General features: G+C 44.0%; 1 protein-coding gene across 3 annotated transcripts; it reads left to right on the top strand.

Annotated features, from left to right (window-relative positions):
* The first annotated feature begins 1576 nt into the window (after positions 1–1576).
* On the top strand, positions 1577–15456 carry LOC132967170 (zinc finger protein OZF-like). 3 transcript variants are annotated; one of them, XM_061034032.1, is made up of 4 exons: positions 1577–1630; positions 11742–11864; positions 12318–12562; positions 12633–15455. In XM_061034032.1, the coding sequence occupies exons 2-4, from the start codon at positions 11750–11752 to the stop codon at positions 12864–12866; spliced, it is 594 nt and encodes a 197-aa protein (XP_060890015.1). In that variant the 5' UTR covers positions 1577–1630; positions 11742–11749; the 3' UTR covers positions 12867–15455. The 3 variants fall into 3 exon arrangements, with proteins under 3 accessions (XP_060890015.1, XP_060890013.1, XP_060890014.1); XM_061034030.1 differs by having other exon boundaries at positions 12318–15456; XM_061034031.1 differs by having other exon boundaries at positions 11742–12562; positions 12633–15456.
* The last annotated feature ends 1951 nt before the right edge of the window (positions 15457–17407 follow it).

Below are 17407 nucleotides of genomic sequence, written 5' to 3'. Positions count from 1 at the left end.
GGCGTGCAGGTATCCGTCTGTGGCGTGCAGTGTGAACATAATTTAGAATCAGTGAAGCCCATAACCCTAACCCTAACCCTGTAGTGAACTCTGTGAATAATCTTGTATTGTATGAGTTGTAGGTTTATAATGTTTGATATGGAGAGTATGTTTCTGCAGGTTTGGGTCCGGAAGTCGGCATTGGGGGCTATCTGGAGGTCAGTTTCCCATTTTGTGAAGGGTACGGATACTGTTTGGTCAGATTTCAAGATTATTTTGTAGATTTTAGATAATAGTTTTTTCCTTGTTTTGATATTGATTATGTCTGTGGTAAGTGGTGGAAGTTCAATATGAGAAGTGCTCTCATATCTGACAAACCGAGGGGCATCCAAAACGGCCGTGTGGGGGTGTGTCTTAAAAGCGCCTACCTTCTCTGGTCCAAACAAATCCAGAGCATTCAGGAGCAGAATCTAAAGTTAGAAGGAGGACATACTGGCTGCTGCATTGTTGTCAGTGAAGCCAGCACTTCAACATGTTTCCTTAATGATCAGATAGTAACTTTATCATCTACCTCTCTACACATCTCACTGGTCTTTAATGTGAACAGTAACTTGTTGTTGTTGTTGTTGTTGTTTAAAGACAAGCAAACAGACCCAGATTTGTCTTCTCTACATATTAAATCTACATTCTTCCCTTCATGATGAAAATAATGACTCATGAGCTGAGCAGAGAGGACTTCCAGTGATGACAGAAACAGGAACAGAAATTGATCATATTGCGCCATCTAGTGGTGTTCAAAGTGATGCAGACTTTCACCTTCCTCGAGGACTTCAGTTTTAATGTTTTTATTTAGTTCCTGAATGACGCCATCTTTATTAGACAGGAACATAAAGCAGAGAATAAAAAGAACAGAACAGATGAGAACATATGTACGACAGAAAACAGGTTTTGGCATTTGTTGCCATGGTAATAAATTAATCTGTGGACATTTAGGGGAAATCAAAGAGGATAAAAAGGAGCCGGATGCTTCCAGAAGGTTTGTGGACGCGGTGGAAATCATGGGAGAGGATCTCGATACCACACTAGAGGTGGACTCACAGAGACTCACACAGATTCATGTGATGAGCGCTGTGCTTTGCACCAGGTTTACCTGCTTAGCTGGATTCCATCTGCAGTCCCAGGTAGACCCCCCCCTAACACTTAGGAAAAGCTGAGGCCAAACCACTAATGATGAAGGCAGTGAGGGATTCATGACAGAAAACTACAACATCCAGAAAGGAAGTGATTTAGACTTACAGGATTCGACTCTTTATTTGATGTGAGTGGATGTTACTGAGGAGAGTAGAGAACATGTCGAGGGATTTATGAACTACAACAGAGAGGCAGAGTTTAAAATGAGCCTCTCTGAACAACATACAGATTTAAGTTGTAGGAGGGGGGGGGGGGGGGTATTATTATTAATCATTACCTTTTTTAATGTAACCTGAAAAACACTGATCCCTGTAGTTACACCTCCGGTACACTAGGTGGCGGTATGCACCTTTACACGTTGGTTGGAATCCGCCATGAAAATACAGAAGAAGAAGAAGAAGAAGAAGAAGAAGAAGAAGAAGTGTTGAGCTTTGAAAAGTCCCTCCGTGGGATCTCTTTGGTAAGTTATATTACGTTTTAATTCACTTTTTATTGTATTTTTAAAAGTTCTGAGAGATATGAGACGAGAGCGGCGAACAGAGACCGGAAGTTACCCAGCAGAGACCGGATGTAGCCGCATGTTAGCCCGGGAACATCTTTAGCTCCCTCAGTCAGTGTGTTTATAAAGTTTAACTGATGAACATGTTTTAATGACTTTAACGAAGATATCAATGAATTAAATATCAAACAGGATTATAGAGACAGAGAAAACACAGAGCTAACACAGAGAAAACACAGAGATAACACAGAAAACACAGAGATAACACAGAGCTAACACAGAGAAAACACAGAGATAACACAGAGCTAACACAGAGAAAACACAGAGCTAACACAGAGCTAACACAGAGATAACACAGAGCTAACACAGAGAAAACACAGAGATAACACAGAGAAAACACAGAGCTAACACAGAGAAAACACAGAGATAACACAGAAAACACAGAGATAACACAGAGCTAACACAGAGAAAACACAGAGATAACACAGAGCTAACACAGAGAAAACACAGAGCTAACACAGAGAAAACACAGAGATAACACAGAGCTAACACAGAGAAAACACAGAGCTAACACAGAGAAAACACAGAGCTAACACAGAGAAAACACAGCTGACACAGAGAAAACACAGAGCTAACACAGAGAAAACACAGAGAAAACACAGAGCTAACACAGAGAAAACACAGAGCTAACACAGAGAAAACACAGCTAACACAGAGCTAACACAGAAAACACAGAGATAACACAGAGCTAACACAGAGAAAACACAGAGCTAACACAGAGAAAACACAGAGCTAACACAGAGAAAACACAGAGCTAACACAGAGAAACCACAGAGCTAACACAGAGCTATCACAGAGCTAACACAGAGTTAACACAGAGCTAACACAGAGAAAACACAGGGAAAACACAGATAACACAGAGCTAACACAGAGAAAACACAGAGATAACACAGAGCTAACACAGAAAACACAGAGATAACACAGAGCTAACACAGAGTTAACACAGAGCTAACACAGAGAAAACACAGGGAAAACACAGATAACACAGAGCTAACACAGAGAGAAAACACAGAGCTAACACAGAGAAAACACAGAGCTAACACAGAGCTAACACAGAGAAAACACAGAGATAACACAGAGCTAACACAGAGAAAACACAGAGAAAACACAGAGCTAACACAGAGCTAACACAGAGAAAACACAGAGATAACACAGAGCTAACACAGAGAAAACACAGAGAAAACACAGAGCTAACACAGAGAAAACACAGAGATAACAGAGATAACACAGAGCTAACACAGAGAAAACACAGAGATAACACAGAGCTAACACAGAGAAAACACAGAGAAAACACAGAGATAACACAGAGCTAACACAGAGAAAACACAGGGAAAACACAGATAACACAGAGCTAACACAGAGAAAACACAGAGATAACACAGAGAAAACACAGAGCTAACACAGAGAAAACACAGAGATAACACAGAAAACACAGAGATAACACAGAGCTAACACAGAGCTAACACAGAGAAAACACAGAGCTAACACAGAGAAAACACAGAGCTAACACAGAGAAAACACAGAGAAAACACAGAGCTAACACAGAGAAAACACAGAGATAACACAGAGCTAACACAGAGAAAACACAGAGCTAACACAGAGAAAACACAGAGCTAACACAGAGCTATCACAGAGCTAACACAGAGTTAACACAGAGAAAACACAGAGATAACACAGAGCTAACACAGAGCTAACACAGAGAAAACACAGAGCTAACACAGAGCTATCACAGAGCTAACACAGAGCTAACACAGAGATAACACAGAGAAAACACAGAGATAACACAGAAAACACAGAGATAACACAGAGCTAACACAGAGCTAACACAGAGAAAACACAGAGCTAACACAGAGAAAACACAGAGCTAACACAGAGAAAACACAGAGCTAACACAGAGAAAACACAGAGAAAACACAGAGCTAACACAGAGAAAACACAGAGCTAACACAGAGAAAACACAGCTAACACAGAGCTAACACAGAAAACACAGAGATAACACAGAGCTAACACAGAGAAAACACAGAGCTAACACAGAGAAAACACAGAGCTAACACAGAGCTAACACAGAGAAAACACAGAGCTAACACAGAGCTATCACAGAGCTAACACAGAGATAACACAGAGAAAACACAGAGCTAACACAGAGAAAACACAGAGATAACACAGAAAACACAGAGATAACACAGAGCTAACACAGAGCTAACACAGAGAAAACACAGAGCTAACACAGAGAAAACACAGAGCTAACACAGAGAAAACACAGAGCTAACACAGAGAAAACACAGAGAAAACACAGAGCTAACACAGAGAAAACACAGAGCTAACACAGAGAAAACACAGCTAACACAGAGCTAACACAGAAAACACAGAGATAACACAGAGCTAACACAGAGAAAACACAGAGCTAACACAGAGAAAACACAGAGATAACACAGAGCTAACACAGAGAAAACACAGAGCTAACACAGAGAAAACACAGAGCTAACACAGAGCTATCACAGAGCTAACACAGAGTTAACACAGAGAAAACACAGAGATAACACAGAGCTAACACAGAGCTAACACAGAGAAAACACAGAGCTAACACAGAGCTATCACAGAGCTAACACAGAGCTAACACAGAGAAAACACAGAGATAACACAGAGCTAACACAGAGAAAACACAGAGATAACACAGAGAAAACACAGAGCTAACACAGAGAAAACACAGAGATAACACAGAAAACACAGAGATAACACAGAGCTAACACAGAGAAAACACAGAGATAACACAGAGCTAACACAGAGAAAACACAGAGCTAACACAGAGAAAACACAGAGATAACACAGAGCTAACACAGAGAAAACACAGAGCTAACACAGAGAAAACACAGAGCTAACACAGAGAAAACACAGAGCTAACACAGAGAAAACACAGAGAAAACACAGAGCTAACACAGAGCTATCACAGAGCTAACACAGAGCTAACACAGAGAAAACACAGAGATAACACAGAGCTAACACAGAGAAAACACAGAGATAACACAGAGAAAACACAGAGCTAACACAGAGAAAACACAGAGATAACACAGAAAACACAGAGATAACACAGAGCTAACACAGAGAAAACACAGAGATAACACAGAGCTAACACAGAGAAAACACAGAGCTAACACAGAGAAAACACAGAGATAACACAGAGCTAACACAGAGAAAACACAGAGCTAACACAGAGAAAACACAGAGCTAACACAGAGAAAACACAGAGCTAACACAGAGAAAACACAGAGAAAACACAGAGCTAACACAGAAAAAACACAGAGCTAACACAGAGAAAACACAGCTAACACAGAGCTAACACAGAAAACACAGAGATAACACAGAGCTAACACAGAGAAAACACAGAGCTAACACAGAGAAAACACAGAGATAACACAGAGCTAACACAGAGAAAACACAGAGCTAACACAGAGAAAACACAGAGCTAACACAGAGCTATCACAGAGCTAACACAGAGTTAACACAGAGCTAACACAGAGAAAACACAGGGAAAACACAGATAACACAGAGCTAACACAGAGAAAACACAGAGCTAACACAGAGCTAACACAGAGCTAACACAGAGAAAACACAGAGATAACACAGAGCTAACAAAGAGAAAACACAGAGATAACACAGAGAAAACACAGAGCTAACACAGAGAAAACACAGAGATAACACAGAAAACACAGAGATAACACAGAGCTAACACAGAGAAAACACAGAGATAACACAGAGCTAACACAGAGAAAACACAGAGCTAACACAGAGAAAACACAGAGATAACACAGAGCTAACACAGAGAAAACACAGGGAAAACACAGATAACACAGAGCTAACACAGAGAAAACACAGAGCTAACACAGAGAAAACACAGAGCTAACACAGAGCTAACACAGAGAAAACACAGAGATAACACAGAGCTAACACAGAGAAAACACAGAGCTAACACAGAGAAAACACAGAGATAACACAGAAAACACAGAGATAACACAGAGCTAACACAGGGAAAACACAGAGATAACACAGAGCTAACACAGAGAAAACACAGAGCTAACACAGAGAAAACACAGAGATAACACAGAGCTAACACAGAGAAAACACAGAGCTAACACAGAGAAAACACAGAGCTAACACAGAGAAAACACAGAGAAAACACAGAGCTAACACAGAGAAAACACAGAGCTAACACAGAGAAAACACAGCTAACACAGAGCTAACACAGAAAACACAGAGATAACACAGAGCTAACACAGAGAAAACACAGAGCTAACACAGAGAAAACACAGAGATAACACAGAGCTAACACAGAGAAAACACAGAGCTAACACAGAGCTATCACAGAGCTAACACAGAGTTAACACAGAGCTAAGACAGAGAAAACACAGGGAAAACACAGATAACACAGAGCTAACACAGAGAAAATACAGAGCTAACACAGAGAAAACACAGAGCTAACACAGAGAAAACACAGCGAAAACACAGAGCTAACACAGAGCTAACACAGAGAAAACACAGAGCTAACACAGAGAAAACACAGAGCTAACACAGAGAAAACACAGAGATAACACAGAGCTAACACAGAGAAAACACAGAGCTAACACAGAGAAAACACAGAGCTAACACAGAGCTATCACAGAGCTAACACAGAGTTAACACAGAGCCAACACAGAGAAAACACAGGGAAAACACAGATAACACAGAGCTAACACAGAGAAAACACAGAGCTAACACAGAGAAAACACAGAGCTAACACAGAGCTAACACAGAGAAAACACAGAGATAACACAGAGCTAACACAGAGAAAACACAGAGATAACACAGAGAAAACACAGAGCTAACACAGAGAAAACACAGAGATAACACAGAAAACACAGAGATAACACAGAGCTAACACAGAGAAAACACAGAGATAACACAGAGCTAACACAGAGAAAACACAGAGCTAACACAGAGAAAACACAGAGATAACACAGAGCTAACACAGAGAAAACACAGAGCTAACACAGAGAAAACACAGAGCTAACACAGAGAAAACACAGAGAAAACACAGAGCTAACACAGAGAAAACACAGAGCTAACACAGAGAAAACACAGCTAACACAGAGCTAACACAGAAAACACAGAGATAACACAGAGCTAACACAGAGAAAACACAGAGCTAACACAGAGAAAACACAGAGATAACACAGAGCTAACACAGAGAAAACACAGAGCTAACACAGAGAAAACACAGAGCTAACACAGAGCTATCACAGAGCTAACACAGAGTTAACACAGAGCTAACACAGAGAAAACACAGGGAAAACACAGATAACACAGAGCTAACACAGAGAAAACACAGAGCTAACACAGAGAAAACACAGAGCTAACACAGAGAAAACACAGCGAAAACACAGAGCTAACACAGAGCTAACACAGAGAAAACACAGAGCTAACACAGAGAAAACACAGAGCTAAAACAGAGAAAACACAGAGAAAACACAGAGAAAACACAGAGCTAACACAGAGAAAACACAGCGAAAACACAGAGCTAACACAGAGAAAACACAGAGCTAACACAGAGAAAACACAGAGCTAACACAGAGAAAACACAGAGCTAACACAGAGCTAACACAGATAAAACACAGAGCTAACACAGATAAAACACAGAGCTATCACAGAGCTAACACAGAGTTAACACAGAGCTAACACAGAGAAAACACAGAGCTAACACAGAGTTATCACAGAGCTAACACAGGTTATCTCCAGGTGTGCTGTGTTGTTTGTGTCCAGGTGTGCTGTGTTGTTTGTGTCCAGGTGTGCTGTGTTGTTTGTGTCCTGGTGTACTGTGTTGTTTATCTCCACGTGTGCTGTGTTGTTTGTGTCCTGGTGTACTGTGTTGTTTATCTCCAGGTGTGCTGTGTTGTTTGTCTCCAGGTGAGCTGTGTTGTTTGTCTCCAGGTGAGCTGTGTTGTTTATCTCCAGGTGAGCTGTGTTTTTTGTCTCCAGGTGAGCTGTGTTGTTTATCTCCAGGTGTGCTGTGTTGTTTGTCTCCAGGTGAGCTGTGTTGTTTGTCTCCAGGTGAGCTGTGTTGTTTATCTCCAGGTGAGCTGTGTTTTTTGTCTCCAGGTGAGCTGTGTTGTTTATCTCCAGGTGTGCTCTTTTGTTTGTCTCCAGGTGTGTTGTTTATCTCCAGGTCTGTTGTTTAACTCCAGGTGTGTTGTTTATCTCCAGGTGTGCTCTTTTGTTTATCTCCAGGTCTGTTGTTTATCTCCAGGTGTGCTCTGTTGTTTATATCCAGGTGTGTTGTTTAACTCCAGGTGTGTTGTTTATCTCCAGGTGTGTTGTTTATCTCCAGGTGTGCTCTGTTGTTTATCTCCAAGTGTGCTCTGTTGTTTGTCTCCAGGTGTGTTGTTTATCTCCAGGTGTGTTGTTTGTCTCCAGGTGTGTTGTTTATCTCCAGGTGTGTTGTTTGTCTCCAGGTGTGCTCTGTTGTTTATCTCCAGATGTGTTGTTTATCTCCAGATGTACTGTGTTGTTCATCTCCAGGTCTGTTGTTTGTCTCCAGATGTGTTGTTTATCTCCAGGTGTGTTGTTTGTCTCCAGGTGTGTTGTTTATCTCCAGGTGTGCTCTGTTGTTTATCTCCAAGTGTGCTCTGTTGTTTGTCTCCAGGTGTGTTGTTTATCTCCAGGTCTGTTGTTTATCTCCAGGTGTGTTGTTTGTCTCCAGGTGTGTTGTTTATCTCCAGGTGTGTTGTTTATCTCCAGGTCTGTTGTTTGTCTCCAGATGTGTTGTTTATCTCCAGATGTACTGTGTTGTTTATCTCCAAGTGTGCTCTGTTGTTTGTCTCCAGGTGTGTTGTTTATCTCCAGGTCTGTTGTTTGTCTCCAGGTGTGTTGTTTATCTCCAGGTGTGTTGTTTGTCTCCAGGTGTGTTGTTTATCTCCAGGTGTGTTGTTTATCTCCAGGTCTGTTGTTTGTCTCCAGGTGTGTTGTTTATCTCCAGGTGTGTTGTTTATCTCCAGGTGTGCTCTGTTGTTTATCTCCAGGTGTGTTGTTTATCTCCAGGTGTGTTGTTTGTCTCCAGGTGTGTTGTTTATCTCCAGGTGTGTTGTTTATCTCCAGGTCTGTTGTTTGTCTCCAGGTGTGTTGTTTATCTCCAGGTGTGTTGTTTATCTCCAGGTGTGTTGTTTATCTCCAGGTGTGCTCTGTTGTTTATCTCCAGGTGTGTTGTTTATCTCCAGGTGTACTGTGTTGTTTATCTCCAGGTGTGCTCTGTTGTTTGTCTCCAGGTGTGTTGTTTATCTCCAGGTGTGTTGTTTGTCTCCAGGTGTGTTGTTTATCTCCAGGTGTGTTGTTTATCTCCAGGTGTGCTCTGTTGTTTGTCTCCAGGTGTGTTGTTTATCTCCAGGTGTGTTGTTTATCTCCAGGTGTACTGTGTTGTTTATCTCCAGGTGTGCTCTGTTGTTTGTCTCCAGGTGTGTTGTTTGTCTCCAGGTGTGTTGTTTATCTCCAGGTGTACTGTGTTGTTTATCTCCAGGTGTGCTCTGTTGTTTGTCTCCAGGTGTGTTGTTTATCTCCAGGTGTGTTGTTTGTCTCCAGGTGTGTTGTTTGTCTCCAGGTGTGCTCTGTTGTTTATCTCCAGATGTGTTGTTTATCTCCAGATGTACTGTGTTATTCATCTCCAGGTCTGTTGTTTATCTCCAGGTGTACTGTGTTGTTTATCTCCAGGTGTGCTCTGTTGTTTGTCTCCAGGTGTGTTGTTTATCTCCAGGTGTGTTGTTTATCTCCAGGTGTGTTGTTTGTCTCCAGGTGTGCTCTGTTGTTTATCTCCAGATGTGTTGTTTATCTCCAGATGTACTGTGTTATTCATCTCCAGGTCTGTTGTTTGTCTCCAGGTGTGTTGTTTATCTCCAGGTGTGTTGTTTGTCTCCAGGTGTGTTGTTTATCTCCAGGTGTGCTCTGTTGTTTATCTCCAAGTGTGCTCTGTTGTTTGTCTCCAGGTGTGTTGTTTATCTCCAGGTGTGTTGTTTGTCTCCAGGTCTGTTGTTTATCTCCAGGTGTGTTGTTTGTCTCCAGGTGTGTTGTTTATCTCCAGGTGTGTTGTTTATCTCCAGGTCTGTTGTTTGTCTCCAGATGTACTGTGTTGTTTATCTCCAGGTGTGCTGTGTTGTTTATCTCCAGATGTGTTGTTTATCTCCAGATGTACTGTGTTGTTTATCTCCAAGTGTGCTCTGTTGTTTGTCTCCAGATGTGTTGTTTATCTCCAGGTCTGTTGTTTGTCTCCAGGTGTGTTGTTTATCTCCAGGTGTGTTGTTTGTCTCCAGGTGTGCTCTGTTGTTTGTCTCCAGGTGTGTTGTTTATCTCCAGGTGTGTTGTTTGTCTCCAGGTGTGTTGTTTATCTCCAGGTGTGTTGTTTATCTCCAGGTCTGTTGTTTGTCTCCAGGTGTGTTGTTTATCTCCAGGTGTGTTGTTTATCTCCAGGTGTGTTGTTTATCTCCAGGTGTGCTCTGTTGTTTATCTCCAGGTGTGTTGTTTATCTCCAGGTGTACTGTGTTGTTTATCTCCAGGTGTGCTCAGTTGTTTGTCTCCAGGTGTGTTGTTTATCTCCAGGTGTGTTGTTTGTCTCCAGGTGTGTTGTTTATCTCCAGGTGTGTTGTTTATCTCCAGGTGTGCTCTGTTGTTTGTCTCCAGGTGTGTTGTTTATCTCCAGGTGTGTTGTTTATCTCCAGGTGTACTGTGTTGTTTATCTCCAGGTGTGCTCTGTTGTTTGTCTCCAGGTGTGTTGTTTGTCTCCAGGTGTGTTGTTTATCTCCAGGTGTGTTGTTTATCTCCAGGTGTGTTGTTTATCTCCAGGTGTGCTCTGTTGTTTGTCTCCAGGTGTGTTGTTTATCTCCAGGTGTGTTGTTTATCTCCAGGTGTACTGTGTTGTTTATCTCCAGGTGTGGTGTGTTGTTTATCTCCAGGTGTGTTGTTTATCTCCAGGTGTGCTCTGTTGTTTGTCTCCAGGTGTGTTGTTTATCTCCAGGTGTGTTGTTTATCTCCAGGTGTACTGTGTTGTTTATCTCCAGGTGTGCTCTGTTGTTTGTCTCCAGGTGTGTTGTTTATCTCCAGGTGTGTTGTTTGTCTCCAGGTGTGTTGTTTATCTCCAGGTGTGTTGTTTATCTCCAGGTGTGCTCTGTTGTTTGTCTCCAGGTGTGTTGTTTATCTCCAGGTGTGTTGTTTATCTCCAGGTGTACTGTGTTGTTTATCTCCAGGTGTGGTGTGTTGTTTATCTCCAGGTGTGTTGTTTATCTCCAGGTGTACTGTGTTGTTTATCTCCAGGTGTGCTCTGTTGTTTGTCTCCAGATGTGTTGTTTATCTCCAGGTGTGCTCTGTTGTTTATCTCCATGTGTGCTCTGTTGTTTGGCTTCAGGTGTGTTGTTTATCTCCAGGTGTGCTCTGTTGTTTATCTCCAGGTGTGCTCTGTTGTTTGGCTCCAGGTGTGTTGTTTATCTCCAGGTGTGCTCTGTTGTTTGTCTCCAGGTGTGTTGTTTGTCTCCAGGTGTGTTGTTTATCTCCAGGTGTGTTGTTTGTCTCCAGGTGTGTTGTTTATCTCCAGGTGTGCTCTGTTGTTTGTCTCCAGGTGTGTTGTTTATCTCCAGGTGTGCTCTGTTGTTTATCTCCAGGTGTGTTGTTTATCTCCAGGTGTACTGTGTTGTTTATCTCCAGGTGTGCTCTGTTGTTTGTCTCCAGATGTGTTGTTTATCTCCAGGTGTGCTCTGTTGTTTATCTCCAGGTGTGCTCTGTTGTTTGGCTTCAGGTGTGTTGTTTATCTCCAGGTGTGCTCTGTTGTTTATCTCCAGGTGTGCTCTGTTGTTTGGCTCCAGGTGTGTTGTTTATCTCCAGGTGTGCTCTGTTGTTTGTCTCCAGGTGTGTTGTTTGTCTCCAGGTGTGTTGTTTATCTCCAGGTGTGTTGTTTGTCTCCAGGTGTGTTGTTTATCTCCAGGTGTGCTGTGTTGTTTGTGTCCAGGTGAGCTCATGGCGTCACCCGGCTCTCTGTCTCTGCCGGGTCTCCAGCAGCCGTCTGTCTACCTGGTGGACTGTTTGAAGATTCCAGCACACCTGGGAGCTGCTGAGAGTCTGCAGCCTGAAGGTGAGCAGCTGACATTAGAGTCCCTCCAGAAACACAGCCATACAGAATCAGAACCAGACTCATGATGAACAGACAGAAACCTGGATCAGAACCAGACTCATGTTGAACAGACAGAAACCTGGATCAGAACCAGACTCATGTTGAACAGACAGAAACCTGGATCAGAATCAGACTCATGATGAACAGACAGAGACCTGGATCAGAATCAGACTCATGATGAACAGACAGAAACCTGGATCAGAACCAGACTCATGATGAACAGACAGAAACCTGGATCAGAACCAGACTCATGTTGAACAGACAGAGACCTGGATCAGAACCAGACTCATGTTGAACAGACAGAGACCTGGATCACTGGTTCTGCAGGGTTCCTGCTTCAGTGTTTGGTGTGGCGCCGGGCTGCATCATGTTCCTGTTTTAAATGTGGTTTTATAAATGACCCGTTCCCTACAGATGGACCCCGGGTCCTCGTGGTGAGGGGTCTTTCTGTCTGCTTGGTGGACTGCATGAGAACTCCAGGACTGAGAAGCCAGATGGTCCACTTGGCAGCAGAGCAGACTGAGGCCAGCGTGGACTTGGAGTTGAAAGAGGAGTATGAAGGAAACCAGCTGATGTACCTGAAGGAGGACGAGCTGGACCAGCACCCAGACCGGTGCGGCACTGGAGCAGATATCTGTGACGACGGCTCCGACCGCGAGGTAACTGAAAGTTCTGGATGAAGTGCAGTGGAGTCACATGTTTACTGATGTGAAGCCTTTGTTTATTCAGGGGGATGGCGGCGGTGGCTCAGGTGGCGTCATTAGTCTCAAACAGGATCAGGAACTTTGTGACACCAAGTCACAGACCCGACCTTCACATGATGCCACCACGTTGGTGCCACATGAAGAAGAAGCCGAGGAGCCCGGAGGTAAATGTTTGAATCTGAACCTGAAGGATTTAGAGACTTACCGTCAGGATGATACGTCTGAACTTCTCTCTCTCCTCTGTGTCCTCCAACAATAAAACTTTAGAGACGAACCAGCAGGAAGACTCGTCCAGACCGCGGCGTCACCAGTGTGAGCATTGTGGGAAATCTTTCAGGAAGAGGAGCAGCGTCCTCCGACATCAACGATATCGCTGTAGCACCACAAGAGACACAACAAGTCATCCAGAGTCAGAGCAGACGGGGGAGGGGATGTACCCCTGCAACCAATGCAGCCTGACCTTCAGAACTGAACGCCACTTACGGCGACATGTGCACGCTCACAGAGAAAAGAGTGAAGACATATCTGAAGAAGCACCCCGAGAGAGACTTCATGTCTGTACACAATGCATGAAGAGCTTCTACTCATCGGGAGCCCTGCGGCAGCACCTCCTCATCCACTCTGGAGAGAAACCATACATCTGTGATGTGTGCGGGAGGCGGTTTGGGAGGGAGGGCACTCTGAAAGAGCACCAGCTGATTCATTCAGGGGACAAACTGTTCACGTGTAAACAGTGTGGCAAGACCTGCGCCCGGAAGGGAGACCTGAAAACACACATGGTCAGTCACTGTGAGGAGAGGCTGTACAGCTGCAGCTGCTGCACCAAAAGCTTTAAACTGCTGGGAAAACTGAAGAGGCATGAGCGGGTCCACACAGGGGAGAAACCGTACCAGTGTGATTTGTGTCCCAAACGCTTTGGACTGCAGAGGTCACTGGCAGATCACAGGATTACCCACTCAGGAGAGAAACCCCACAAGTGTACGCTGTGCCCTAAATCCTTCAGCAACAGAAACAACTTAAAAAAACACAAAATGATACACACAGGGGAGAAACCACACGGCTGCTCACACTGTGACAAACGCTTCCGGCTGCTGCAGCATCTCATCAACCACGAGCGCAGGCACACCGGAGAGAAACCATACAAATGTGAACAATGTGAGAAAGCTTATAGTGACCCAGCAGGTCTGAGAAAACACCAGTTATCTCATGTGGAGAAACCACCACGCTGCTCCCTGTGCAGGCAGGACTTTGAAGACCTCACTGAGCTGACCAGTCACAAGTGTGACAAGCCTGCAGAGAGACCGTACCGCTGCTCACAGTGTGGTAAGTGCTTTACTCAAGCAGTGAGCCTGAGGAACCATCAGCTGATCCACACAGGGGAGAAACCTTACGAGTGCAAAGAGTGCGGGAAACTATTCAACAACAAAAGCAACCTCAACAAACACATCCGCCTTCACACAGGCCTGAAGCCCTTTGAGTGTGACATCTGTATGAGCAGCTTCAGTCTCCTGCATCACCTCACCACCCACAGATTAACCCACCGCATAGAGACCCCCTAACATTAACCCACAGCACAGAGACCTCCTAACACTAACCCACAGAACAGAGACCCCCTAACACTAACCCACAGAACAGAGACCCCCTAACACTAACCCACAGCTCAGAGACCCCCTAACACTAACCCACAGCACAGAGACCCCCTAACACTAACCCACAGCACAGAGACCCCCTAACCCTAACCCACAGAACAGAGACCTCCTAACACTAACCCACAGAACAGAGACCCCCTAACACTAACCCACAGCTCAGAGACCCCCTAACACTAACCCACAGCACAGAGACCCCCTAACACTAACCCACAGCACAGAGACCCCCTAACCCTAACCCACAGAACAGAGACCCCCTAACCCACAGAACAGAGACCCCCTAACCCACAGAACAGAGACCATGTGGGGGTGCTTTAAAAGCGCCTACCTTCTCTGGTCCAAACAAATAGTAAATGGACTTTTCTAGTCTTCCGACTACTCTAAGCTCTTTTACACCGCCTGTCACACACACACACTTTCACACACTGTTGGTAGTGATCGCTATGTAGTATCATCAGAAGTAACTAATCCCATTCATACACCACCACTGAAGCAGTGGGAGCAATTCAGGGTTAAGTGTCTTGCCCAAGGACACATCGGACATGTTGCTCAGCAGGGGATCGAACCCTCGACCTTCCGGTTGAGAGGCGACGACTCTACCAACTATGCCAGAGCATTCAGGAGCAGAATCTAAAGTTAGAAGGAGGACATACTGGCTGCTGCATTGTTGTCAGAGAAGCCAGCACTTCAACATGTTTCCTTAATGATCAGATAGTAACTTTATCATCTACCTCTCTACACATCTCACTGGTCTTTAATGTGAACAGTAACGTGTTGTTGTTGTTGTTGTTGTTGTTGTTGTTGTTTAAAGACTCAAACAGACCCAGATTTGTCTTCTCTATATATTAAATCTACATAATTTCCCTTCATGATGAAAATAATGACTCATGACCTGAGCAGAGAGGACTTGATTCATGTTCTTCCTCCGTTTCACAGAGTGGGACAGGAAGTCAGAAACATTACAACATCCAGTTTAATTTCAGAATAAAAGACTTTGATTGGACCTTCTGTGAGTTTATATCCAGTTTTATACATTCATCGTATTAACTCGTGCTGTCCAGAGTGAATCTGTAAAGTTACGGCGAAGATTCCTTTGAATTCTTTTGTCTCGGCACTCCAGCTGACGGCGGCGCTCTCCATGCTGCAGACGGAGGACGCCGCCGGTGGGTGACGGGCGAGATGGAGTGTAACGGAGCGGACACGCAGTGCACACGTAACTGGAAGTGAACAGAAGTGAAATGATTTGCTAATGATTTTAATAATAAACATCCAGGAGTAAGAGAGATGTTGAAGAGTTTCACAGAGGGGGGGCGCTAGTAAGCACTGCATGGATTAGTCGCTTTCTGTGGAGCTCTGTCACATCCTCGCTAAAGTTTTGCTTATAATACACACTTTCATCTAGATTTCTCAAAAATGAACAGCTCTGGAGGAAATGTCAAGGCCTTAAATCCAAAATCTGCCTCCAAGAAGGGTAGGGTTAGGGTAAAGCTGCTCTTGTCACCGAGGAAGACCACGATGCTAGCAGCAGGGCGGACATAGCTAGCTACTTTAATGCTAGCTCCAGCGATGTCCCAAGCTCGCAGCCCACGCTGACTGATATCCTAGCAGCTATCGGAAAGTTGGAGGGAGATATTAATTCCAGATTCAATGCCCTGGACTCAAAACTGCACTTAGTCCAAACCTCTCTCACCGACCGCACAACTCGTATTGCTGACCTGGAAGGGTCTGCAACTGACCATGAGACCCGCATAACAGACCTCGAGAAACGGTGTGAGGAGTTGATGGAGAACAACACTGCCATGAAGCGCAAGCTGACCGACCTTGAGAGCAGATCCAGACGCTCCAATATTAAAATCACTGGCTTACCAGAAAAGGTGGAGAAAGGCAACCCGACGCAGTTCATCGCGGAGTTTCTTCCAAAACTTCTCGGGGCAAATAATTTCCCCAGCAGTCTTAAAGTGGACCGGGCACACCGTCCTCACCTTCACGTCCACGCACCATGATCGCCAAAATTCACCACTTTACAGAGAAGGAAGAAATTCTGAAGCTTGCCCGCCTGCAATCTCCTTTGTCTTTTAATGGAGTCCGGATCAGTGTATTTCCCGACTTCTCACCCGATGTTTCTGAACAACGGCGAGCCTTCGCGGGAGCTAAAAAGAAGCTGAGAGAGGCAGGAATTAAACACGTTCTCCTTTTCCCCGTGCGCCTGATCTTCACTTTCAACGGCGAGCAGAAACTATTTCAGAAGCCTGCAGATGCCGAGGCTTTCATCGACAGGTTTATTACACCTGCTGCCACCCCGTGATCTGTCGGAACCTCCGTTTCAGCTCGATGCTGCTCTCAGAGAAACATCTGCCTCTGTGTTTTTTCTGCTTCCACAAGACAGTAAAACAGTTCCGAGTTTTGTTCTACTCTGCCTATTTTAATGAGTGTTTCGGACATATGAGGGCTGACGGAGCAGGTAATGTACACCATGTTATTACTGACTGACGTAGACTGTCTATTAAGACTCTTTCCTACAGTGTTTAGTTGTCTGTCAGTGTTTATGAGGGGATCCAAGTGCCACTTCGTTTGGGGAAGTGGATGTGGGGAGGAGGGTTCACTGTATGTATACAATACTATATATTGTGTTTTTTGTACTCTGTGTTGTTTGCTCTTTCTACACTGCGTCATCAGAACCGTTACGGTTTTGACTATATAACACGGCTGTCTCAATATAAACAATGCTTTCATGGTTATCAGTAATTCATTTGTTTCACCACAAGGTGGCAGTTTGACCTTATTGACCTGGAATGTCAGAGGTCTTGGATCTAACTTAAAGAGAGGCAAGGTTTTTTCCCATTTAAAATCTTTATCTCATATCAAACACACAGAGCAATGGAGGTTAAAATGCAGGTGGATATCACAGATATATCAGTCCACCTTTTCTTCTAAGGCTAGAGGTGTAGCCATATTAATCCGTCGAAATATCCCATTTGAGCACATTTCAACCATTTCAGATCCAAATGGCCGTTACCTTATAGTTACTGGTCGCATTCTGTCTCGGCAGGTAACGTTATTGAACATATATGCACCCAATTTTGATGATCCTGGATTTTTTAGGAAAGTTTTTAGCTTTATTCCGGATTTATCAACCACTTACTTAATAGCAGGG

Source organism: Labrus mixtus, unplaced genomic scaffold, assembly GCF_963584025.1.
Source record: "Labrus mixtus unplaced genomic scaffold, fLabMix1.1 SCAFFOLD_88, whole genome shotgun sequence".
In the NCBI taxonomy this organism is placed as follows: domain Eukaryota; kingdom Metazoa; phylum Chordata; class Actinopteri; order Labriformes; family Labridae; genus Labrus; species Labrus mixtus.
Note: the sequence above shows the minus strand (reverse complement) of the source record. Positions and strands in the feature narration are given on the sequence as shown.

Coding starts and splice junctions, on each gene's coding strand:
- LOC132967170 (XM_061034030.1), top strand. CDS start 12,820: ATGATACGTCTGAACTTCTCTCTCTCCTCTGTGTCCTCCAACAATAAA.